At 39.3% G+C, this 27640-nt stretch overlaps 2 protein-coding genes and 1 pseudogene across 2 annotated transcripts; 2 read left to right on the top strand and 1 right to left on the bottom strand.

Moving 5' to 3' along the window:
- Nucleotides 1–7443: 7443 nt before the first annotated feature.
- LOC143599374 (uncharacterized) lies at nucleotides 7444–8328 on the top strand. The gene has a single exon (XM_077077345.1). It carries the CDS (start codon nucleotides 7444–7446, stop codon nucleotides 8326–8328), a length of 885 nt encoding a protein of 294 aa, XP_076933460.1.
- Nucleotides 8329–10518: 2190 nt separating this feature from the next.
- On the top strand, nucleotides 10519–10992 carry LOC143599372 (uncharacterized). Its single transcript, XM_077077344.1, has one exon. The coding sequence runs from the start codon at nucleotides 10519–10521 to the stop codon at nucleotides 10990–10992; it is 474 nt and encodes a 157-aa protein (XP_076933459.1).
- A 15059-nt stretch (nucleotides 10993–26051) lies between these two features.
- On the bottom strand, nucleotides 26052–27634 carry LOC143599371 (L-lactate dehydrogenase B pseudogene; annotated as a pseudogene).
- Between the last annotated feature and the right edge of the window lie 6 nt (nucleotides 27635–27640).

Raw genomic sequence — 27640 nt, 5'->3', positions numbered from 1 at the left:
TATTGATGATATATTGATGATTTCGAGTTTGATAGAAGTGAAATTGATCTTAACATTTGAAAAGTGAAATTGATCGATGATTGTAGATAGTTTTTAGAGAATTGTTTGGGTTTTGATGGTTCAGAAGAATTTTGGTGTCGTGAATTTAGGGGTTTACGTGGAAAAAAGAGATTTTAAGTTATTTACATAATTGCTATCGCCAAATTGTTTGATTTGCATGTTTAGTATGATTTTCTGATTTGTATTTTAACTTCACCCTCTCTCTCTCTATATATATATATATACATATATATATATATACATATATATATATATACATATATATATATATATAGGGTAAGGATCCTAAGAGAACCATTGGCAAATTGAGAACTTTGAGAACCATTTTGTATCACTAAAAAAACCCTCTAAAAAATATTAAAAAAATTATAAAATAAATAAAACCGAAAATTTTAAAAAAGTTAAAAAACCAAAATTCTTATATTTCATTCCAGTTTCATTAAAAAAACAAAAAAAAAAATTTCTTTTTAATTCTTATTATACCTATACACATATGTATACTTTCATTTAATCTCTAGTTACGTAATATACACATATGTACATTATCATTTACCTTAAATTATACATATGTGTACATATTATACATATATATATATAATAAAAAAAACAAGTTTTTTCTTTTTAATTCGTATTATACCTATACACATATGTATACTTTCATTTAATCTCTAGTTATGTAATGTACACATATGTACATTATCATTTACCTTAAATTATACATATGTGTATAGGAAAAAAAACATGTGTGTACATATATGTACATATTATACATATATGTATATGTATAATTTAGCTAAACCGATAATTTTTTTTTACGTTTTTTTTTAGAAACCGGGATGATAAATAAGAATTTTGGTTTTTTTACGTTTTTTATTTTTGTGTTTTTTTTTTGTTTTATGATTTTTTTTATTTTTGGGTTTTTTTGTGGTCCAAAATGGTTCTCATAGTTCTCAATTCCCAAAAAGTTCTTACATGATCCTGATCATATATATATATATATATCCTTATACCGAAACAAGGTCCCAGATCAATTTGCTGAAGGGCGCTCGGCCGGTGCTCCTTTCTCAAACCAGAACAACTCTGAACGTTAGGGCCCTTTTTTTAATCCCCTCATCACCTACTAGTGAGGCAGGGACGCAGCAGCCTACTTTGCCAAGAGGTGGCAGGAGCGCAACGACCTAGCCCAAACCTCCTTAAACAACCTAAAGGCTTGGGCCGGTCTCTCTTTAATTGAAGATAGGAAAAAGACATCGGTAGGGGAGCGTTCCGCCTTAGAGTGAAGCACCCGCGCGAGCGGTAGTGATATATATATATATATATATATATATATATATATATATATATATATATATATATATATATATATATAGGGAAAAGATCAAATACAAATAAAAAAACCCTACTAACTGTGCGAACCAAGTGAAATCACGATGTCAAATTCGTAATTAACATGAAAACCTGAGAAGTGAAGGAAATGCATAAACTAAACGATGGTGAAGCCTAATTTGTAAATTTATCAGTCTCTTTCAAAAGAAATTGATCAAATCATATTTGTTGGATGTAATCGATCAATCATATTCTTTGAATGAAATCGCTCAAATCATATTTGATTGATTAATTGATATTCTTTTAACTAACATAATCAATCAAATAGGATGAACTGACGCTTTTGATTAATGAACCGAAACTTTCAAGCCATATTTGATTATTCAATTGAGCCTTGCGAATGGGATTTAACAATCAATTTGTAGTTACATAGTGATTTTGAAAGAGACCTTGGCAAACTTAATCAATTAATTGAACTAATTGAAGCATGCAAAATGGACTAATCAATCAATTGAAGCTTGTGAATTAGACTAATTGATCCATGGTAGCTTTTGCGAATCAATTGATTGATGAACTAAAGCTTACAAATCAAAACATCAAAAAATTGAAATAACAGAGCATTTGCAAAAGTTTCATATGATATGATGTGTTTAATAATTACTCTAGTTATACACGATAATTACACTACTTACAAAACAAGCATAGAGATATTATAATAATTACTCTATTTACACAACAAAATTACACTACATACAAAACACAAGTGTAATTACTTTTATAAGTGGAGTAATTACTTTCTGGTGTGTAATCGGTTGCTTTTTGCTAGTGTATAACTAGAGTAATTATTTTTATAACTAGAGTAATTATTCTTATATATAGGGTAATTATTTAATTAGAGTAACTATCATCAACTTTATAGTTACTCTACTTTTGAATGTAATTACTCTATTTGATAAAAACAAAAGGTTATTGAAAGATGATACGATTCAATTACTCAGTAATCGTTATATAATTACTCTATTTTATATATACGTATTCTATTTTATAACTAGAGTAATTATTTTGTTTGACAAGAATAACTCCAAGAATACCTCTAGCTTCCAAATGTTTAAACTGTGATCTGTGTTGCTTAAATTTGTTTATCCAGATTCCAGATGAATAGACTTCTATAGTATGATAATGATTTGATCTGACCAGCAACGCCAATCTATGGCTTCAGCCTACTACAGGTTGTTTTTGGACCAAAACAATTTATAAATAAATTTACACTTTTGAGTTTTACTCGGATCTTTTTGTAAATTACTATAAATGAACAATAATCTGCAATTTATAAGTCAACAATAATCAACTAAATAATCAAATACAATTTTGATTTTGGGTTATACAATTTAAAAATGAACAATAATCTACAATCTCAAATCCAATAATCAATCTCAAGTCTCCAATTCAATCAATTCTTTAGGTGCTTTAATTAGTGTATGCTCCAGATAATACTTTATTGCTTTAATGTTGTTGCATGGGTTACAACATAATTTTAGCATCCTGCTTTTGAATTCCCTAACTAGCTTCATAGGGATTGACTCTAGAAATGTATTTATTGATCTCTTTGTGGGTGATTTTATATTATCTGGTGACTCTACCAATTGTTTCTTTTCCCAACCTTTTTCATTATATCTTTTCTCTACTTTTAAGCTCTTTTTCTGTATCAACAGACAACAGCTTTTAAGTCTTTTCTCTTTGTCAGAAGTTTCTTCTCCATCATCACCTAAAACCATAGGTAATGATTCATCGTTTAAGTATCTACAAGCCTTTTTTACATCTATCCTTTCACTTTTCCTTCTTCTCACAATTAAATTAGCATTACAAACAACTAATTAGAAACATATTAATAATTACTCTTTATATACAAACTAATTACTCTACATACAAAACAACTACTGTAAGTTCTGTAACTACGATAATTACTCTAGTTATTCAATGTAATTACACTACAATTATTGAACATAGTTAAAAAACCATATATAGACTAATTACACTACATTCAAACCAGTTATTCAATGTAATTACACTATAACCACTGAGCAAAGTAACAAAAACTATAAACTGACTAATTATGCTACATATAAAACAACTACTATAATTATACTAATTACTCTAGTTATTCAATGTTATTACACTACGATCATTGAACAAAGTTACAAAAGCTATAAACAGACTAATTACACTGCATACAAAGCAACTGCTATAACTATGATCATGACTCAAGCTATTTAATGCAATTACACTACAACCACTAAACAAATTACTAAAGCTACAAACAGACTAATTACATTGCATACAAACCAACAGTAATTACTCTATTAATTCAATATAATTACACTACGACCATTGAACAAAGTCACAAAATCTATACCTGTTGTGGTTGGAAGCGATGGTTTATTATAGTTTTCTTTACTTATTCATTCACTGTAAACTAGTGTTTCAACATTTGCATGTATGTGTAAAAATTACATTAAACATTAGAAATTTAGGAAATTGTTTTCTATTCCTTCAATCGAAACTCTAGTTACACGAGTAAATACCCTATATATCGTAGATTTTATATATATAAGAAACAACACGCAAACATGTGATCAAAAAAATGAAATTTACCTTCAATCGACATTCTTAGCAGATGTTTTAGCGTATGAATAGAGAAATTGATTGAGGATCGTAGAGGGTTTTGTGAGAATCATTTGGAGTTTTGATGATTTTGGGTTTTTTGAGGCAATAGATTTGGGGTTAACGTGAGAAAAAGAGATTTCAAGTTATTTACGTAAATGCCATTGCCAGATTCTTTTATTCGCACGTTTAGTACTAATTTTTAATTTGTATGATAACCTTCCCCTATATATATATATATTTATATATATATATATATATATATATATATATATAAAAGAGAAGTATAGTTTGAAAACCCTCTTGAGATGAGAAAACCCGTGAAAACCCTATGTAACATCGTTTTTTTTTGTTACATGTAATATATGTTGTTACATTTAATACAAAACATCGAAAACATAAAAAAAATGTTTTGCTATTTTTTTTACATTTTTTAGTAATTTTTATATATGTTTTCAAGAGAGAGAAAATGTAAATAAACTTTTACATTTTTTATTAACTTTAATTGTGAACCATAAGATTTAATCTTTAATTAAAAACATGTGGTTGAGAATGGGTTTCTAGAGTTTTCATAACTCAAGTGGGTTTTTATTCTAACATAACCATATATATATATATATATATTGAAAAAAAATATATATTCTTAATGTTTAAGCTCAATTACTTGATTCATTTAAGTCCATTTTTATTAAAAAAAAATACACAACGTTCCCAAACCATAAACCAATAAGCTATTGATAATTTTAATTATTTAAACCCATTAAAAAAACTCTTTTACTTAATACCAAAATTTTTTCTTGCATTTGACCCAAAAAAAAGTTTAACACTTCACAAGAACGGCCTTGTTTAGTTTATGAACATCACTCACTTCATTGCATCCTAGTTCGTCAATCATTGCATCCTAGTTCGTCAAGGACGGTCCGTTTCTCACAAAAAAAAATGTCACATAAAATGATAGTTTGAGATTGACATGGTAGATCTCATGATGACTCCCATCTTTTTACAGAATAACTGTAATCACCGGATACTTGAAGAACTCTCCACGACAAAACAAATCATTAAACTGACAGCAAAGCTAAAATATAATTTGTGGTTTTAAATTATAATAACTTGTGTTTAGTCTTTAGTGCTATTATATTTTAGGGGCATTTACATATTTCTTCTTCTTAAGATTATTAATTGTATATTTTCCCTTCTTAAGATCATTAATTAAATATTTCCCCAAAACTAAAAAATCAATTACATATTTCGTCTTCTTAAAATATATATTACATATTTATCCATTTTATTTAAATTTACTTATTAAATGACTATTTTACTCTTAATTTTGCTTAAGACTAATTGCATATTTCCACAAGGAAAAATAAATAAATAAAAAAAAATAAAAATAGTTGCATATTCACATTCTTAAGACATATGGGGTGAAGAATAACTTAACTTTTAACCAAAAACCGACGAAAACAAACCGAAAACCATCGTTCGAAAAGAAATTTACTGAATGATGTTTGCAACCCATTTGAAAAATACCAATTTTCGAAAAAAAAATTAGGGACAACCCGTTTGCAACCCATTTACTGAACTTTCAAGATTTTTATATAGACTATTTATAGAGGGAGGGTAGCAAAGCTACCTACGGATCCCTTATCCGACCCCCGGATCGTCAAAAGACATCCGCCATCCACGGATTCATTACCCAACCCGCGGATCACCAAAGACATCAGCGCAAGGAATACGTGGATTGGTAAAGCCATCCACAACCCAAGACAATGCGAAGCTCCGTCATAATCCGAGGATGATCACCCAAGCATCCGTGGAAGGAATCCACAAACAACTCAAGGGACTCATCACACGTATGATCCCCATGTGATATGGAAGAGCAGTTGTAACAAACTACTTCTAGAAGATTCCCTCAAAACCTCCTGATAGCGACATCGGCCAATGGAAAGAGAACACCTGGACACGTAATGGTCATCCCACGACGTGCATAGATAATGGCCACACCATAAGCGAGTCTAGGCTGTCACATCCAATAAAGGCCCGACACGTGTCCGTTCAGGCAGAAAGGGAATAACTTGATAGTGACAACTCCACCAATCACCTTCCCCCCACCCTCGGCTATAAATACGAAGATCATCTCTTCAAGGTATTCATTCACACTCTCAAGCCTTAAGCAATTCCATACTGTGTCTTACTTTATTCCGATCAAAGTAAGATACTTATTCTCACGCCGGAGGGTGGTTACGGGAAGACCCCCACTCTGTCCTTCCCGTAACGAGACTCAACGGTGTTCTGTTTTGCAGGCATCAGCTTGGATCTGTTTTCATTACTTCAGTATATTCACATCTGGGGAAATATCCGGTCGGACTACCCAGTTCGATCTAGTGTTTCTTCATTGGCGCCATCCGGTTTTAGCTAGATTCACGGTTTTTTACGGTTTTTTCGATTCACTGTGATCTGAAGATGAGTCAGAACCAACAGCCTTCTACTGCTCCAGCAAGACCCCGTCGTACTGAAATTCTGGACGAATCAGTCCATGTAGGACAGGTGTCAGAGGAACCTCGCCAGAGCACTAGAACTCCGATCTTCGAAAACAGGACCGGAGAAGTTCCAAGGTTTGAAGACTTTACACCCCGCAGGAACACCAAAACTCTGGTCCGGGAAGACCGGGCCGGGGAGTTCCCAAGGCACAAAGTCACCGAGATCCATCGGACCACTCAAACTCCGGCTCTGGAAGACGGAGCCGGAGAATTTCCCAGATATGAAGGGGACGAAACGAGAACCTACTAGACCAGATCTGGCAAAAGCATTCTCACCTGGCAAAAGATTGGTACCAACAAAAGAAACATAGGCTAAAAGAGGAGTATGAGCGAAGAGTGAGGCGAGATCAAGTACAAGCCAGAACTCTGACGTACGACTCGCCATCTCCGTCTCCGCCACCAATACTCCGACACACTCAAGATCTAGAGTTGGAAGACAACTCTCGATCACCTGGTCGGTCACTCGCAAAGAGCCGCGAAAGAAGTTATCACACTCAGCGTACTCTGTCCCACAGAACTCCACATGATACTCGACAGAAAGAAACGTTTCAAGAGGAAGACTACGCGAGTGATGATAGCTAGGACTATGGTAGGGAAACCTCCAGCCGTCCTAACCGTTAGTCAAACATGCTGAATACTTCAGCGACGCGGAAGAAGACTTCACCAAGCCATACCGCCCCGCTGCATTCCTGGAAATGTCGAAGTTCATCCCGCGAATAGCAACCGCTCCTTTCCCAACCAATATCAAGATCCCGAGCAATTTGGGAAAATATAATGGGATGACTGATCCAAGGGATCACCTGTTGAACTTCACAGCAGTGGGGGAGTAAGCGGATGGACCCTGCCCTATTGGTGTCATATGTTTACATTGACACTAACAGGAGCAGCCAGAGAATTGTTTGAGAAGTTACCGGATGGTCAAATTAGCAGCTGGGATGACCTGGTAGCGAAATTCTCGCTGCACTTCAGTCAGCAGCGTAAATATACTAGTGTTATCCGACGAGATAACGAATCACTGGAAAACTTCATCACCAGGTTTAACAACGAGAGCCTGAATATTGGTGGAATCAGTGAAGACATGTTGCAGGGAGCGTTCCGAGTGATCGAAAGGAGCCCAGAGATGGTCAAATGTTTGACAGGCCGAGATGGCATGCCCCAGACTTGGGACGCGATCATGTCCGCGGCCAAAGTTTTCGCAGCTACAGAAAAATTGTTAGGGCGAGAGGCGCCCAAACAGCAAACACGATCCGAGCCGCAAAACACTCAGTCAAAAGAGAAGGGTTCAATATGGTTGAGGAATCAGCCCCCGGAAAGCTCACCCAAGCAGTTCGATGCCAGGTCACTGATCGGGCAGAAACAAAAAGATAGAACGGCGGGCAAATCCGACCGACAACATTTGACCCCCTTGAAGAAAACCCCGTCCGAAATTTTAACAACAGAGAATATCGAATTCAGGAAACCTCAACAGCTAGTCAAGCAAGTAAACCTGAATCCGAACAAGCATTGCATGTTCCATGAGGACATCGAACATGACACGAATGAATGCATAAGCTTGAAAAATGAGATCGAGTCCGCTATCAAATCTGGAAAACTTGATCATATGCTTAAAAAAGTTCGACAAGGGCCGCAGAAGAACTCAACTCCCGCAGACAAGGGTCCCCTGCGAAAGCAGATTAACGACTTGAATGTACACATGATCCAAGGAGGACCCCCCTCAGAAGTTCAAGCGGAGAGAAACAGATGAGGATGAGTGGAAAAATGAACCCGCGGTTTTTCCAAGGGTGAAATGAGGGCCATGCATGAAGCAACCTCTGATCATCACGGCTTTGTTCGGTCACTATCGATCTTAATATGTCTTCTTCGATACTGGAAGTACATCTGACATAATGTACGAACAGTGTTTTGAGCAGTTAGACGAAGAAGACAAGGCAAAGTTGAAACCTGTGCACGACCCAATTTCGGGATTTGGGTAAGAGGTTATGCACCCCAAAAGAGTCATAACGTTCCCTGTCACGCTAAGTGATGGGATCCACTCAAAGACCGAGGATGTTGAGTTGCTTGTCCTACCCTCGAGATCCAAACATGATATAATCTTAGGGCGAGAAGCGATTGGTGACTTCAACGCCAATCCTTCCACAGCACACGGTGCAGTGGGTGTCCCGACAAGAACAAGAGTAGCAATAATCCGAGTCAACAAACATTGCTACGCAACAGAAGGATCAAAGCCTGCGAAGGTACCTAAGAAGGAACTGCGGACAGAACCCGAAAAATGTGTCATCAATCCGGAGTATCTGGAACAAACCATCAAAATCGGGGCCACCATTTCAGAAACGGTCGCGTCTTTTTGAAGCAGTTGCTGATAAAAAACGCAGATATATTTACCTGGAAGCCTTCGGATATGACGGGCGTCCCACGAGATATTTCAGAACATCGGCTGCGGGTCAATCCGGCATATACACCGATCGTTCAGAAAAAGAGGAAGATGGGTCCAGAACAAACAAAATCCATGAACGAGCAAGTGCAGGATCTGTTAAACGCGGCATCATTCGCGAAATTCAGTACCAAACATGGGTCGTGAATCCGGTGATGGTCCCTAAAAGCAACGGCTCATGGCAGATGTGCATCGATTTTAAGGACCTAAACAAGGCTTGCCCCAAGGATTATTACCCGCTTCTAGAGATCGATCTCAAGGTAGACGCAGTGGCACCCTTCAAATTCAAGTGTTTCCTAGACGCTTACAAGGGTTACCACCATATGCGAATGGCGGCCCGCGGTGAAGATAAAACTGCTTTCCGAACCGATCAAGGCACATTCTGCTACAAGATGATGCCATTCGGTCTAAAAACGCGAGAGCCACGTATCAGCGTTTGATGGACAACACCTTCCAAGGTCAGATTGGGAAGAACCTGGAGGTATACATGGATGATCCGGTCATCAAGAGTGCGGAGGAAGATCAAATGCTTCAAGACATGGAAGACGTTTTCTCCACACTCAGGAAGATAAACATGAAACTTAACCCTTCGAAATGCTCTTATGGCATTAAAGACGGAAAGTTCATTGGAGTGATTGTCACCGGGGAGGGATTCAAAGCGAATCCAGAGAAGGTGCAAGCCATCGCCCGGATGCCCTCCCCGTCTTCACTAATAGAGGTCCAAACGTTGAATGGAAGATTAGTGACTCTAAACAGATTTCTGGCAAATCATGCAGCTAAATCTTACCCATTCGTGTCAACATTACGAAATTGCCTGAAAAAGGCACATTTCAAATGGACACCGGAAGCAGAGGTGGCGTTCCTGGAAGTGAAAAAACGTCTCATGGAGCTTCCAACATTGACCGCACCCCGAGAAGGAGAACCTCTCATTTTGTACACGTCCACTTCCGAAATTGCCTGAGAAAGGCACATTTCAAATGGACACCGGAAGCAGAGGTGGCGTTCCTGGAAGTGAAAAAATGTCTCATGGAGCTTCCAACATTGACCGCACCCCGAGAAGGAGAACCTCTCATTTTGTACATGTCCGCTTCCGATATTGCAATTGGGGCAATCCTCCTAACAGATCGTAAGGCCATCCAAACGCCGATATACTACGTCAGCAAAACGCTAGCAGATACCGAAACCCAGTATTCGATGCTTTAAAAACTGGTGCTGGCGCTAGTTTATGCGGCGCGGAGGTTGAAGAGGTACTTCCAAGGCCACCCAATACAAGTTTTAACAGACTACAAGCTGAAAAACGTGCTAGCCAAACCTGAATTGTCCGGGAGATTAGCCAAATAGGCAATCGAACTAGGCGAACACTCCATTGAGTATAAGCCTAGACCCGCGATCAAAGACCAAGTCTTGGCAGACTTTATCACAGAAGTACCCGCAGGCAAAGTCCAGGAATGCCTGCTTGAACAACAATCCCCGATCCCTTCCGATGAAAGTCAACAATGGACTATGTTTACAGACAGAGCATCAAGTGGAGAGGGATCAGGAGCGGGTCTGAAATTGATTAACCCAGACGGCCAAGAATTCACCTATGCCATCATGTTAAACTTCAAAAGCACGAACAATGAAGCCGAGTACGAGGCATTTTTGGTCGGACTGCGGATTGCAAAGAAGCTGGGCGTAAAATATTTGGAGGCTCGGGTCATATCTATGTTTTTTGCAGTACAGGTCTCAGGGACTTATGAAGCAAAGAATGATGTCATGGCTTCATATCTGTCCCAAGCTAAAGACCTTATGCAACAATTCACTTCATGTAAAGTAGTGCACATCAAAAGAAGTGAGAATCGACCCGCGGATGCCTTAAGCAAGCTGGCATCCACCAGCTTCGAACACATGGGCAAAGACGTCAGAATCGAAGTTCTGGATGCTCCGTCCGTTCCTCAACATCAAGTTTTGGTTATCCAAACCGGAGCAACATCCTAGACGAAACCAATCCAGACTTACTTGTCCTCCGGCATTCTCCCGGAAGATAAGGCAGAGGCTCAAAGGTCCGCCACAAGTCACCGTGCTACCAAATTCATAACGGAATCCTATTCCGGAAATATTTCCTTGGTCCGCTACTCAGGTGTGTAGACACCAAAGATGCCAATTATGTAATTCGAGAGATCCACGAAGGAATCTGCTGATTGCACGCCGGACCAAGGATGGTAGTAGCAAAAATTATAAACGCGGGATACTACTGGCCAGGTATGCATATGGACGCACTAAAAGAGATCCAAAAATGCGATGCCTGCCAAAGACATGCACCGCAAACATTGCGGCCACAGAACAAACTAGTCCCAGTCATCGGAGCATGGCCTTTCCAAAAGTGGGCCATAGACATCATGGGACCATTCCCAGAGGCTCCAGGACGAGTAAAGTTTCTATCGGGCGCCATAGATTACTTCACAAAGTGGGTGGAGGCCAAGCCGCTGGCTCATATAAAAGCAACGAATGTGAAGAAATTCCTGTGGGAATACATTATTTGTCGATTTGGCCTCCATTAGACATTGGTCAGCGACAACGGTACTCAGTTCGTTGACAAGCAACTCCAGGAATGGTTATCCGAGTTACAAATCAAACAGGTATTCACATCGGTCGCCCACCCCTAAGCTAATGAGTAGGTGGAGCGAGCCAATCGAAGCATCAAAGAAGGCATCAAAGCCAGATTGAGAACCAAAAGAACAGGATGGGTTGACGAGTTACCTCATATACTATGGGCGCATCGTACCAGTAAAAAAACCAACAACTCGAAAACACCATTCAGCTTGACATATGGCACGGAAGCAATGATTCCTGCCGAAATTGGCCTCCCATCCGCAAGAATCCTCTTAATGGAAGACAACGGAAAAGAACTCAGGATGAACTTAGACCTCCTGGAGGAAAGACGTGAGCTGGCACCTATACGCGAAAATTAATATAAGAACCAGCTCCAAAAATACTATGATGCGCAGGTCAAAATTTGTGCATTCCACAAAGGAAACTACGTCTTCCGGAACAATGAAGCGTCAAACCCCGAATTAATGGGAAAATTAGCCCCCACATGGGAAGGTCCCTACGAAATAGACGAAATTCTAGGGAAGGGCACTTACAAGTTAAAAAAGTTAGATGGCACTCCCATTCCCAGAACGTAGAACATCGCACAACTACGAAGATGCTATATCTAAGCTACATAATTGTCTTTTAGGCCTTCGTGCCTCTACACTGGCCTGCGTGCCTTGTCTATTTCGGTCTACGTACCAAATTTTGTTTCTCTCAAATTGATAATTAATGCAAATAAAGTTATACACAGTTACCCGTTTTTTAAATTTTTAGAATGTTAATTCCTGTACGGATAGGCCTGCGTGCCAATACTTATCCTAATCCTATATTTTGGATACATGACGAATTTAGCTCACACACATGTAAAATCCATGTCATATATACATTCAAAAAAGGGATTACAGGAATAAGAGAAAAAATATATATACAATGAAATTATTCTTCATGAAGATAGTCGCGGAACTGGCAAACGCCATCCGCCGCCTCAGCAAAACTTTGGATAGCATCCTGGATAGGGAAATGCAGTTGGTCAAAAGCATTCATTCATGCATCATATTCCCCATCCACATCCACGCCATGAAGGTCAAAATCTTCAATAGGGCGACCTTCCCGAGCAAAGGCTATCTCCTCCTGAAAACCTGCCTTGCGCCCCGAATCACTTGATGCACATAGAAGGTCAACAAGGCAGTTTCCTAACTCGTCTCCTCTGTGAATGTGGGAGATAACCTATGGAAACAATGCAAGAATCAGCAAAACGAAGTTACAAGCCACGATAAAGATAGAGGAACCCATACCTTGGGAAAACCTTCTCGCATCAACCAGGCACGGTCGGAGGAAGCCTCCTCAGCACTTAACTCAACGCACCCTGCTCACCAACGTACTTGGTGTTTTCCTTGATCAAATCTTCAATTAATGATCCTTCTAAGCAGCGACAGCGCGAAGAGTAATGATAACTTCCTCCTGAGATGCAAGGCGAGCTTCAATATCACTCTTGGCTTCTTCTGCCTTAGCAAGCTCAGCTTCACATGCATGGGTCAGAGCGCGTGCGGCCTCGAGTGTAGCATTTTGTTGCTGACACGCCTCTTCCCAATCCTTGGCAGCAACAGCTTGCCGCTCCCTCTCTTGTTCAAGAGCCCGTTCAGAATCTCTCAACTTCCACCTGTCGGTGTTAGACGCGAGATGATATTTTTCCCTTTCTGCCCGGAGCTCTTCCAACAGGTTTTCCTGAGAACCCTAGTTTCGCCCCATGAAGTTCCAGTCCCACTATATCTCCGGGGTTGTGGAAACCAGGTTGGCCAAATGATATATATATATATATATATATATGAATTGCCGACAGATACCCGGGACCGGTTCCACTGGTACTCACGCTCCACGGGAGGCACACATTTGTGAAGGAAATTAAAACACACTTCCCCGTCAGAAAATCATGAGGAAGGGGTCAGATTCCATTCAGGGACATGCCGAACGACACCGCTCGGCGCAATACAAACCCCCTCCCTCCCCTGGATTCATGAGGAGGCGAAGGAGGTACCACCACTCGCTCGGAAGGCCCCTCAGCTTCACGAACAGGAGGCGAAGGCGGGAATTCCAACCTCTGGGCATCAGAAGAGGTTGAATCCTCCTTGTACTGCCCCTTACCCGCAGCAGACCGCCGGCTGTCACCCTTAGCGGGGGGAGAGTCCAAAAGAATGACAGGGGCTGCACAAAATAAACTGCCAAATAAACAACCAAACAATAAACGCAGGTCCATGAGTATATGAGATACTTTTAGCGCTGACTGCAATGCGGTCACTAAGGCGGACCCTTTTCGCCTTCGGAGGAGGAGGGGGAGGAAGATTCATTCCCTGCTGTTTATTAGCCACCTCCAACGGAGTGTGGCTGGACGACGATTCCTTCCTCTTGCGACCAAAGGCTGTATCATAAAATAGATTCAGTAACTGACGAGAATATACAGGAAATTACCCTTGGTCGTATCGAAGCTAATTTACCTGTCGCGAACATACCCTCTGAGACCATAGGCTCCGGACGGGTTTGTTCAGGAAACAAAAAACTATCCCTGGTCTTGTCAAGGATAGGGAGCTCTTTCTTGTCACGGGAAGCAATGTGCATGACCCCAGGCACACCCGCCACAAGGACAGACAGCAGAAGACATTCAGCTGCATAATAAACCAAAATTAGAAACCAGAATAAACTCAAGAAGTACAATAAGGCTACTTACATCCATCCGGATTCCAGAAATATGGCACATCGGATAAGGCCACAAGAGACTCATCCCAGCTCTCACAAGAGCAGATTCAGGGACGGGACGCATAGGAGTGGGGGTATGGGTCAATTGTTGATACCACCCATGCCTCTCCGGACGATCAACAAATGGCAAGGCAAGCAAAGGCTGATCCGCCGAATGCCAATACATGCGTGACGGGACCACGTCCTCCCGTATCCAGAAAAATTTCCTGGCCCACTGTGGGTCGAGGAGAGGCGTGTCCACAGCAATGGCCTTCTGGTCAGTCGGAAGGCAAATATAGCGGCCGCCCCTACCATGCAGGCGGTAAAACACGCCGAACTTATCGATAGTAGGCACAATGCCATGCGCCCAGCAGCAAAACTCAAAGTGACGCATACGCATCACTGCTGAAGCAAGAAGCTGAGAAATATGAATCATATTCCCAGTTATCAGCTTACCCAGAAACTGGGTAACCGGAAATCAGAGATTCCCAGAGCTGAAATACTTGGCAAAAACGGCCATCTTCCCCACCGGAGAATGGCTCGCCGTCGAACCAGGTGCTGGAAATTCCGGCTCCCATTCTAGAGCTATACCGTAAGCATTGACAACGTCTGGAAAAACCTTGACATACCAATCAATGGTTACAGAGTCGATGGTCTGATAATCAGGCCTCACCAACGCCATATATTCGGCTAACAATTTACTACAGCGAGCTATGGTCACCGGAGAAGAAGACGAACAAGGTTTTTTGGTTTGAAGAGAAAGAATACCTCAATAATTCCGGCGAGACTATCTCCATTGTTCAAATACAAAGTAAAGAAATAAAGATGAAACTGACAGATATATATAGAAGCAACATTAAATGCGTGGAACAGTGCGAAACAGCTGTTCGTGCCACGTCAGGCGGGAAAATCAAAAGTCGAAAGATTTAAAATCTTGAGATACGGCTGACGCCAGCTGACAAACCTTTTTCTGCGCCATACAAACTCGTCACATCAGTCAGCCCCCAAAATAATTGGCGACTTTCTAGTTCTACTGTAACTGGGCAAACTAAATACTTTGGCAGACACGTCATGCAAGTTACGAAAAAAAACAAGAAAAAGACAAGTCATAATCGTAAGCGGAAGGATCACCAACAAGGTAGCCACTCGCGACTGGGATAACCCATCAAACAAAATCGGAACATAAAGATGATAAGATCAACACAATAAAACAAAAAAATAGTTTCATTTCATTTACAAATATTTACAAGAAGAAAGGAAATACAATAATATTGCAACTTATTCCTAGTCTTCCTTAGGGGCTTCCTTGCCTTCGGCTTTCACGATCAACCGGTTCACATGAAGACGTAGCTCCCTAACCGTGGTAGGCTCACGACGGTTCTCCTCGACATACTTCAGGATGTCAAAGGAAAGATTATCAAAAGAATCCATCCGTGCTTCATATTCCTTTTGACAATCCTGGCTGTGAAGCTCAAACTCGGAGGACGGACGTCCCTCGCGAGCCATGGAGTAACCCTCCGCAAAACCAGCCTGGTGACCTACTCGCGAAGAGCTGACCAGCAGGTCAGCAAGGCAATCCCCAAGCTCAGGACCATCCTTGATAAGCCTGAAAATCTGTTCCAAAGAAAGTCAGAATAATAATCCCAATGTGAGAGAAAATCGAAATATTTACCTTGGGGATGCCAAACTTGAGGAGCCAATGCCGTTCATCTGAGGCATTGGTGAAGGCCACCTCCATATCTTCTTTCTCCTTAGAAACGGAAGCCAATAGATCATCCTTTCCCTTCACCTCTGCCGCAAGCCTCTGGACATCCTCGTCCCGGGCGGCGACAAACTTGACCTAAGCGGCCACCCGCTCCTCCAGACGCTTATTCCGCTCCTGGGCAGCCAGGAGAGCAGCTTCAGTCTTCCTAGCCTCCGCCAAGGCGGCATCCCTCGCCGCTTCAGCTTCGTCCATACGCTGAACAGCGCGTTCAAGGTCGCCTTGGCCGACCACCCAGCCCTTAAATACCTCACGGCTAGTCGACAACACATTAGCCAAGTGATTGAGCCAGGCTAGCCTGAGTTTGGGAGTGTATCCTGTCACACTCAGAGGGCGGGAGGCAGTGCTCAAATAACTCTTGGCACACATGTGGATCAGTAAAAAGTGTGTCAGGACCAAGGTTCCATGAGGGGCGAAAGAGGGAGTCCCCTTGATGAGAGGACTCCACCCCTTCACCTGTGGAAACCGGAGGGGTTACAGGTGTATCTTTTGGAGGCACAGCCTCCATTTCCACCACTACCTCAGGTGGCGGCATAGGAACGTCCTTAGGAGGCACATCCTCTCTAGCCTTTTGCAAAACCTCCGGAGGCGGAGAAGGCAGACGTACAGCGGGCGCAACTGCAGATCCAGAAACGAAAGTTAGAAGATATCTATAACACAAACCATAAATACAAAGTACAGTTACCTGCGGGCTGCCGTACAGCAGCCCGGCTCTTGACCCAGTCCTGAAGCCGGGTCAGCTTGATCTTCTTCGGAGGTGGTTCCTTAAGAAGCCTCCCCACCGACAGGATTATCGGCGTTCCTGGGTGCCTCCCCACCAGCGGGATCATCAGCACCCCTAGATGCCTCCCCACCAGCGGGATCATCGGCAGTCTTGGAAATCTCCCTATCCACAGGATCCTCATCCATATCAGCCTCCCCACCGGCGGGATCATCGGCATCAGAATCCCTGTTCAGGCCGGATACACCGGCCATATCCGCCCTCTTCCAATGGCGGGTAAGATCTGCAATAGCACGCAACACGCTAGCATAAATATTCTCCGGGGTACCGGGCGGGGAACCCTCACTAGTTGAATCCTCACTAGAAGATTCATCACTAGAAGAAAGGACTATCGTCCCGTCCGGGTGCATAACACTAAGAGGTTTATGGTTAAGAATGTACACACCTTGAGCCACTTTGGAACCAGTGACCACCGGCTCTGTGCGGCCGCGGGTGGGAAAAAGGAAATTACCCTTGAAGTGATCAAGAACAGGCTCTTGATACATCTCCAGGGGCATCCTGAACATGTTCCCCGCAACAATGGGGATGAGAACTTCAAACAGCGAGCTCTTCCCTGAAATAAAGGTGAAAGAAAAATATGACATAAGTACAAACACCAAAAGAGGAACATGGATCTAGAAACTTACTGTCATCATCTCGAGAGAAGTAAGGGTGCTCATCCGGATATCGCCACAGGCGGCTCATCCCTACCTACACCAGAGCTGACTCCAGAATGAGACCCACTGGGGTTGGGGTCCGCGTAAGCTTCGCATACCACTCTTCACTTTCCGTGACAGCAACCGGAAAGTGAGAAAATTTTTCGCGGGTCATAGCCAATGGAATAACATCGGCGTTAATCCATAGAAATTTATTCTTCCACTCGTGGGCACTCCGCGGGGACTCAGTGCCTATTGCATTCCGCTGAACCAGGAAGCTGAACCAACCCCTCGGGTTTGAATCTTGTATATCACAAGAAAGCGATCTACAGTAGGCTCCACCACAAGAGCCCTGCAGCAGAACTCGAAGTGTCGGAGTCTCATCACTCCGAATGGATGCAACTGGGAAATATGAACCCCAGTAGCAACCAAGAAATCACCGAAAAACCTGGTGATAGGCAATCGAAAATTGCCTGTGGTGAACGACTCACCATACAAGGCAATCTTCCCGGACGGCGGCTGATCGGCCGTAGAACCAGGAGGAGGGAGAACGGCTCCCACTCCGGCGCTAACCCATACAGATTAACGATGTCTTCGAAGTTGGCGGCCTTTCAGTTTATACAAATGTTCTCTATAAGCCCTTTAGACGACTCTTTCTTGCCCTCCCGACCTCTCTTCGTACCTTTCTTACTACCAGCCATGGTTGATCGAAATGATAAGTCAGAATGAAGAAGATGAAAGAAGAAGAAGATTAGGAGAAATTTTTGCAAGTAAATTGGAAACTAAAGTGGCCTCCCCTATATATACACATCGCAATTAATGCAAGGAGAGAGGGATCCAGCTCATACGCCAAAACCGTCCAACCAGAAGACGACCCGTTGGGCAGGAACTGATAAAACAAAATAATTTTGAATCAGATGCCTAAAAACTCGTGCACCAACCTCGAGCACCACTCCTGACAAGACTCAGACAGGAGACGTCACATCGCAGACGCTTAAACAGTACCCCAATTCAAAAGCAACAGGAATACTAAAGGACTAGTAGTTGCAACCCACGACAAAAGACAAAAGTCCGTAATTCCACACCCGATATCGACTCACGGAAGCAACAATGGACTGGGGGGACTTATTGAGGGAGGGTAGCAAAGCTACCCACGGATCCCTTATTCGACCCGCGGATCGTCAAAAGACATCCGTCACCCACGGATTCATTACCCAACCCGCGGATCACCAAAAGACATCCGCCCAAGGAATACGTGGATTGGTAAAGCCATCCACAACCCAAGACAATGCGAAGCTCCGTCATAATCCGCGGATGGTCACGCAAGCATCCGCGGAAGGAATCCACAAACAACTCAAGGGACTCATCACACGTATGATCCCCACGTGATATGGAAGAGCAGTTGTTACAAACTACTTCTAAAAGATTCCCTCAAAACCTCTTGATAGCGACATCGGCCAATGGAAAGAAGACACCTGGACACGTAATGACCATCCCACGACGTGCACAGATAATGGCCACACCATAAGCGGGTCCAGGCTGTCACATCCAATAAAGGCCCGACACGTATCCGTTCAGGCAGAGAGGGAATAACTTGATAGTGACAACTCCACCAATCACCTTCCCCCCACCCTCGGCTATAAATACGAAGATCATCTCTTCAAGGTATTCATTCACACTCTCAAGCCTTAAGCAATTCCATACTATGTCTTATTTTATTCCGATCAAATTACGATACTTATTCTCACGCCGAATGGTGGTTACAGGAAGACCCCCTACTCTGTCCTTCCCGTAACTAGACTCAACGGTGTTCTGTTTTGCAGGCATCAGCTTGGATCTGTTTTCATTACTTCAGTATATTCACATCTGGGGAAATACCCGGTCGGACTACCCAGTTCAATCTAGTGTTTATTCACTATTGAACGTCTTTTTATATATTTCAGTATTTCATATTGTGGCTTTGTTTAATTTTTTTTTATTCAACCTGGTGTTACACACTCGTACCTAAACTAGTGTTACAGTGTATGTATTTATTTTCCGTGTAAAGAATTAATTTTAAAAGCAGGTTTTAAATCAATATAATTTATGACACCTGTTTTTCAGTTAACTGAAGTTAAATCTACTTGAAACATCCCATGCTTCTGCATCGCTGCAGCCACGAATGGCGACGAAAACAACTTGTCCATTATTACAATATATATCAAACATGCATTCACATTATTAACAATCAAATATAATAAAGTAATGGTATTCATTAATTATTAGTTTATTATTAATCAGTAATCCCGTGAATATAAGAACCTTCAATAATAGCGATTCCTTTGAATTATGGATTATATCGATTTAGTTTGGTAGGGTACTTTCATTTTGTAATCCTGGTTTTTTTATTCAATTATTATCTGTACCTACATTTTAAAGATATATATGCATGTACGTATATCACACACATAGATCAAATGAAAAGTTCAAAAAACCCCTTTTAAAAAAAACAACTAAATATATATATAGCTTGCAAAACTATATATATATATAGCTTGCAAAACTATATATATAGCTCGCAATCTACATATATATACCTCGTTTGCTATACTATGTAACTTCGTGAGCTACATATGTGTATTTTCAAAAGCACCAACTATATTTTTTTTGTTTACAATGCTAATATATATTTAAAAGAAATAAAAAAACGTAAACTTAAAAAGTTTGGTACATAGGAGTTAGGGGCGTTCAAAAGAATCCGAATTCGTATCCGAATTATCCGAACATCTCTATCCGAACTATCTGAATTTTCGGATATCCAAAATTTCATATATTCGAAAAATTGGATTTAGACAGCATTTTTGGGGTTTTTCAGATAGTTCGAATATCCGAACTCTCCAAAATATTAAATTTAATAATTTTTTTTAATTTTAATATATACCAACTAATTAGATATGTAGCCTAACTTTAACTTCATGCCGTTCAAAATAAAAATCACATACGCTGCTTTCAGTCTTCATATCTCCAATCTATCCCTTCTCTTCCGGTTTTGAACACCCCTGGTAGGAGTTTTCGTGGTTTTTGTTTGAACCACCCCTCACACATATATAGAGGTGATCAAACATTAGTACGAATAAAATTAACACGCAAAGAATAGAAAGTTAGAAAGTGGTTTAAATCCACGTAAATTCCACTTTTTAGCCACTGTCTTAGGCAAGTATAGAAGGCTTGCCGCCACCTAGAAACATGACGTAATAATGTAATATGTTATTTAGAAAGTATATTAGAAAATGTATGATTTGTCGTTAGAAAAGAATTACACCTAATAAACTTAATTTATATTTTTGAGTAATCATGTAATAACTTTTTTAAGATGTATCACTATTATCATTCCATCCCTTTATTTATGGAGATCTTTTAGTTGGTACATGATATTTGTCATCGATCCAAACCACTTATACATTATTCTCCAAAACATTTTCTACCAACCAAATTGTCCTAAATAATGACAAATATCTATAACACAAATTCGAATCCGGCCCACCAATATCGAAATCGTGGACATGAACATGAAAAACATCGTATGCGGACTCTATATTTGCTTCGTTTTCATGTTGTAGTTTCCTTTGTTTTTGTCAGGGAATGCATGTAGCAGGAAACCAGGAATAAGACTATGTTTTGGAAGTGTGGGGTAGTGAAGAAGCAAGTTGGTAGATTTTTTAAACTTCTATACAATTATGTTTTGTAATGTCCTATTCATCCTAAAATAACAACAAAATTAACATTTTTCCTATAAAAATGAATCAATTTTTATCGAGTTATATTGGAAAATACATCTAATCAGATCCATACTTGTTTCTTTGTCTTTGTAAAATGATGGGGTTATAGTATATAAAGCACAAGATTTTAGGACAATTACTTTTTTTTGTAGAAGATTGGACAAGAGGATGCAAACCATGACAGATTTAGAAGAAAAATTAAGAGGTGACATGGGCTAAAAAAATTTTGATATCTAAATTAGTGACAGCGAATTAAAAGGGACAAACAGGCTAGTTGAAGTTGATATCTAGCTCGTTATGTGTAAAGTGTATTATGATATCTAAAGTTGAATACGAAGAGCATTGACAATGTTCAAATTTACAAACACCCACAAACATGCCAACTTATATGTCAAAACATATTTACAAATATCGTAAAAACACAATTATACATTGCTACTTTAGAAACATTGCTGAAAACAAGGTAAATGCTTTGAAAAATTCGTGATTATAAAACATAATAAACTTAAATTGTGTAAGGATTGATGTTATCAAAAAGTTTAAGCTTATGAAACTAAGGCTATCTAACTTAGCTTAATTAGACACCCGATATTGATGGATGCCATGGATCTTAAGGTTTGTTGATAAAGAGCACTACTAATAAGTATTGATTGCCGACGCTTCTGTCGGAACTTTGTCAGTAATAGTGGTTACCAAAAGAAACCGTTGGTGATACGCATTAGTTTAGTAATTACCGTTGGTGATACACATTAGTTTAGTAGTGATTGAGGGAACGTACAAATAAAATTATAAACAAGTCGGTGTACATTTCATTCAAGTCAAGGATGGAAATAAACATTTTATTATGTTTATAATTGTCAACAAAATTTGACAATTAAAGATTTTGCCGAACATTTTGTTTTTCAAAGTAATACGAAAATTAAAAGAAAATTATGTTTGTCCTGATTTAAAAGTTCAACTTCAAACAAAGGCAAAAGTTTAATGTATGTGTATCATTTTTTCTAGTATTAAAATTTGTCAAACTAAATGTCTTTTTCTAACTCAAACAACGAAGACTGATAAGTAAGATAAAAAATCTAACCAGAAAATTTTCGAGGAATCACCGGCGGTCCATTTGTTGCAAATTCGTACTCATTAACAAAGGTTGAAATGTCTTGATGCAATCTGATATTTAAAACTCGTTAGTGATCACCGACAGATTATTAACGAACACTGTGAAATCTATTTTCTTTAGTGTGCTTAAAGTGTTCATCAGAGATCTCTAAACATGGTCAGAAGACCTTGTTTTTCTTTTAAATTTGAGTTTAATATTCTGCGAGACACGTCTCGTATTCATAGTTAGTGGTACTGAGTGGTTCAATCAACATATATTGCGTGGAATTGCCCTCTATTCATCTAAACATTTCATGTTTAACTAGATAACCAAACGAGTTTTATTTGAGGCCCGGGCTTGATCTTGAAAAGGCTCAACTCATTTTAAGCTTTTTATTGATCCGAAATTGAGTAGCTCAAGAGCATATTGACTCGTTTGCATCCTTAATTTTCTTAATTGAAAATATCCAGGTAATGTTGTATATGGACGATCTCCCCAAAAAAAGATATGTTGGCTATAATTCACAAAGTTATTAATTGGATCCACCAGGTTTGATTAGCTAGCTAGCTAATGTTGTTGTTAACTAACAGCTGTAATCTGTATATGATTAGACCATTTGTATTGGTAACTAAGAACATAAGGGTCTTTTATCACGTGACGTTTCAATCATCAATGCTAGTTTTGTAAAAAGTGAAGTTGTGGTAAAATTGTTCTGCAATCGTTACTCAATTATTTTTTTTTTCTAATTTCTTTGCTAATTATTAATAAAAATAAAACTAATAATATTTCATTAAATATAAAAATTACATTAAAATTAAAAAACTACATTGAAGTAAAATGGATGTGATTTCTTTTCTCACTTGAGACATGAGGTGGAATAGGTGGAAAAAACATTTAGCTATTAAAAAAATTAAATAAATAAAAAACCACACTAAAATTGGAACTAAATCTAAAAAATACATAAATACTACTCGTCACCGTCTTCATCTTCATATTCTAGTTCGTTTTCATTGAACGACTCATCTACGTCTTCGTTTTCACCTTCATTGTCATTTTCATCTTCAGTTCGAGTGGGCCGAACCATCCGAGCATGTTGGACCAAATCAAACATAAAACGGTTGTGTATTTCTTTTGAACATATGAAATATGTGTTTACCAATCTTTCTTCCATAGTTGCTAGAGTTCATACTGGATCATCGTCGGTATGTGAGTTGGACATCATATTATGCAATATGATACACGTATACATAGCATTTCTCATTTTTCCTAACGTCGATAAGTGACATGGATTTTTTACAAAATGCCAACGTTGTTGAAGAACACCAAAACATCTCTCAAGGTCCTTTCGCAAAGACTGTTGTAATTTCTTAAATTAGTTCCTTTTATCATTGATCAGGCCTCTAAACGTTTTCACGATAAATGTATATTCCGGATATATCCCATCACCCAAATAGTAATCGTGTGGGTAGTCGCTATCATAAGCCCAAAACGAAGCGGCTGGTGCCGCCCCAGAGATTTAATGGCGACGCCTTGAAATCATTTAGGTCGTTGTAGGACTAGGGGGTACCAAAAAAGGTCGGCCAAACCTAAAGGCCATATGAAGCAATCGCTTGAAGACTGACCATTGATCCTTTGTAGTCACTACATGTGAATTGATCTCAATCTCGACATGCGGTTGGACAAATAGTCCAATCCCAGTGTGTACAATCTACACTCCCGATTATGCTGAGTAAGCCATGTACCCGGGCATGCGCCTCATAAATCCGTTATAGGCCGTTCTAATTTGGCCTTCTCAAATAATATGGAGTGTATAGCTTTATTGTTCATATATTAAATTTTTAGTTAAAATCAACTTTAAAAAATAACAAGTTATATAATTTTAAAAAAAAAATAAAATACGCTATTGAAGTACTCCAACGTTTCTCATGTTTTTTCAACCATCATTAAGTACTAATCGTTGATGTCGGTCGTGTTTCCATTCGGTCGTGTTTCCATGAACAAGCGTATAGCTTAAGTACACTTTTGAATGGCCATGAATCCTATCGTCATTCGCGCGTCTGGTTTTTGTTGAAAGTATTTAAACTCGTGCTCCAAATCTTCAGTGATGCGCAAAAATAAACGTTTAGACATCCGAAAGCGAAACCAAGAAATCTTCAAGTTCTTGTATTTTAGGGAGTTATTGAAGTAATCTTTCATCAAACGAGGGTTCGCCCAAACGATCTTGTTCAATATATTCTCTTTTCGAGCCCGTGGGTGGAGGAGAACGAAGAGATTGCATACACTTTGCCACAAGCATAATCGCACTTATAACCGTCTCTTCCTCTACGTCATTATCGGCATTCCCAAAACTTCAAGTTCTTGTATTTTAGGGAGTTATTGAAGTAATCTTTCATCAAACGAGGGTTCGCCCAAACGATCTTGTTCAATATATTCTCTTTTCGAGCCCGTGGGTGGAGGAGAACGAAGAGATTGCATACACTTTGCCACAAGCATAATCGCACTTATAACCGTCTCTTCCTCTACGTCATTATCGGCATTCCCAAAACTGGGTGTATATATCTAAAGAAGAAGGGGGATCCATATAGAGTTTTGTAGATTTTTTTTTTAGAATTTGAGTAGAGAGTTATATAAAAGTGTGACTTATGATTGGGGATAAAATGGAATCATATAGAAAAAAAATTGATTTTTTTTTTAGTTTTGGACCGTGTATTTAACCATTCAACCCACAAAGTGCCGTTGTGTATATAAGCTCCAAAACGAGGCAGACAACAAGCATGGGCACGGTGTTGGTGTTCGCTTCGTTGTGGGCCGCGCTTTTGTAGAAAACGCTAACACTATGTGTGGTCTTAGACCACATGTTAAAACTCGAAAGACAAAAGACATCCTAACATCTAATCAAAACAAAAAATGGAAATGACTACATACCATTTAGATCCATAGGTGTGAAAGACCGATCAACTAACAAGTAACGACAGACACAAATCGGTCTCATTTGAAAGACGCCAAACTCGATTTCGAACACAAACCGAACCTGATTTTGAACCCGCCTTAAATTTTAGCTGCACCATGGATTGAAATCGGTTTGTAACTTACATTTTAAAACATGGTAGAAACCGAACTGAGCATGTTAAATCCAATTTCAAGTCGGTCAAACTCGAATTTTCTCCTCAAGACCCAGGTTGGAAACCGAACTGGTTTCACCAAAATTGTTTTTGGAATTAGCTTTCTTTGACCCAATCCTAACTGGTTTTTTTAAAATCTGATTTGTACAACTCTAGGCACGTTCACAAGGTGTGATGCACCTTGGGCTTATGCTCGTTTGGGCTTAGGTGGCCCTGAGTTATATTTGTGTAATGACCAAGTAATCCAATAAATACAATTTATATATAAAAATATATGTAATGTTACAAAATATGTAACCTAATACAAAACTTAAAGTAATTGGATCTAATATAATCTAATACAATTTGGGTGGTGGTGTAGCTTGTTGCCCGCTTACATGTCTCTTTGTTGTAATTGGATCCCTTTATTATAAATTAATTTAACATCTTTGATATAAGAAACTTAAAGTACATAAAATACATGATAAAAACAACATATAAAAATCATAGGTTGTTAAACAAGCAATTCAAATTAAAGGGGCGTGCACATTTTCTATTCATTTGTATTGAATATATATATTAGTACATCACTACAAATATATTCATATACCCAATTGGTTTTGCACCTCTAAAATGGTCATGACAGATTTTTGAAGTTGTTGAGATTCCTCTTCACTAATATGTAAATTCTTCACTCCCAGCACTCCCGTTTCTCCCAAGTTGTGTTGGCAAGCTAAGAAAGACATCGCCACCATCAATACCATACAACCCTTTGGCTAGGACCGACACAGGATGGACCCTGTGTTGGTCCCTTAATATGGTCCGAGCCAAGTTAGCCACAGAGTAACCAATGGCCCATGATGTATAACCCTTTAAAACCAATTACTTCGTATGCACCTTGAATAACTTCTTTATGGATCTTCTCGAGTGTTTGCTTCTTGTAGGCAATTTGTTGCCTCTCTAAGAAGCTAAGTATTGGCACCCCGCCAACACTTATGCTTGACCACAGTGCTACTGATGAATCTCCATGCTCACCCATTATATATGCCTTAGACAAATAATATAAACGGTTAAAGACACTCTGAATAAGATTTGTCAAAAAGAAAATGTTAAATAAGACTGTGAATTGATATACTAAAGAGGTACGTTATAATCAGGCCCGGCTCTTGGGGTGTGCCAAGTGGGCGACCGGCCGGGGTACGTTTTTTTCGGGGGCATAATTTTTAAAAAAAATCCCTATGTTATATATATAAAATACCCGAATGTTTATAATCCCACTATTTTTATAACACTCAAACATCTTTTAGACCATTTTTTTTAAATTACCCAAAGACTTATAGGCCCACTCAAAATTAAAAAATGCCAAGTACTTTTAATTAATCAATAAGTTAAATAAATAATAAAATGTATAGGCGAGATAACAGCAAAGTCGACTTCAAACACCAACGGTCACGGTAGCATATGCATAAATGAGTTTTCGAAATTATAGTTATTGAAATCTTATTTATGATCCCAGCAACTGGTTGGCGATGATAGCTATCGAGAACGGAACGTTAGAGAGCATAAACTGTGAAGAATTGATTAACCAATTTGTTATAGAAAATGTTAGGAGAGCTTCACAAATCCATTAGCTATTAGCCTATTAACTTATTAAGTATGTCATAAACTCATTCTAATACCATGATTTTGCTAATTGTTATGTTTATCGCTATAACCTTAATTGGCGTATAAAAAATATTTTACATTACTTAGTACGTTAAGGTTTAAGGGCATATTTTTTCAGCTCGGCCGAGGCACATGAATTCTCAGAGCCGGCCCTGGTTATAATATGTTTTTAATATATCTAAAGACTAAACTTCAAATTGTTTACCTTTATACTAACTCTCATAACATGTCATAACGATTATGTAACCTTAATTTATGTTTCTAATATGATTAAACAAGAAAACCTATATTGTGACTTTTTAAAAATAAATAAATAAAAATCTAAACCGATACAGACCGCATTACATTGACATGTCATAGGGGTCCTAACTCCTAAGGCCATGTACCTTTACGAAACCTGACAAATGTTTCTGTGATATGCAAAAGTTTTACGGCTCATATAACCTCATTGAGTCCATATAATGTGACATAATAAACTCACCTGCACGTCTTGCGCATTGACGTCAAGATGATTCGCAATCAGAAA

Source organism: Bidens hawaiensis, unplaced genomic scaffold, assembly GCF_021521415.1.
Source record: "Bidens hawaiensis isolate Kalapana, Puna unplaced genomic scaffold, B.hawaiensis_p1.1 tig00052081_1, whole genome shotgun sequence".
Taxonomy (NCBI): Eukaryota; Viridiplantae; Streptophyta; class Magnoliopsida; order Asterales; family Asteraceae; genus Bidens; species Bidens hawaiensis.
This window is presented reverse-complemented; position numbering and strand designations above follow the sequence as displayed.

What these genes read in the sequence shown, in the direction of transcription:
- LOC143599374 (XM_077077345.1), top strand. Translation starts at nt 7,444, where the DNA reads ATGTTTACATTGACACTAACAGGAGCAGCCAGAGAATTGTTTGAGAAG.
- LOC143599372 (XM_077077344.1), top strand. Translation starts at nt 10,519, where the DNA reads ATGTTTACAGACAGAGCATCAAGTGGAGAGGGATCAGGAGCGGGTCTG.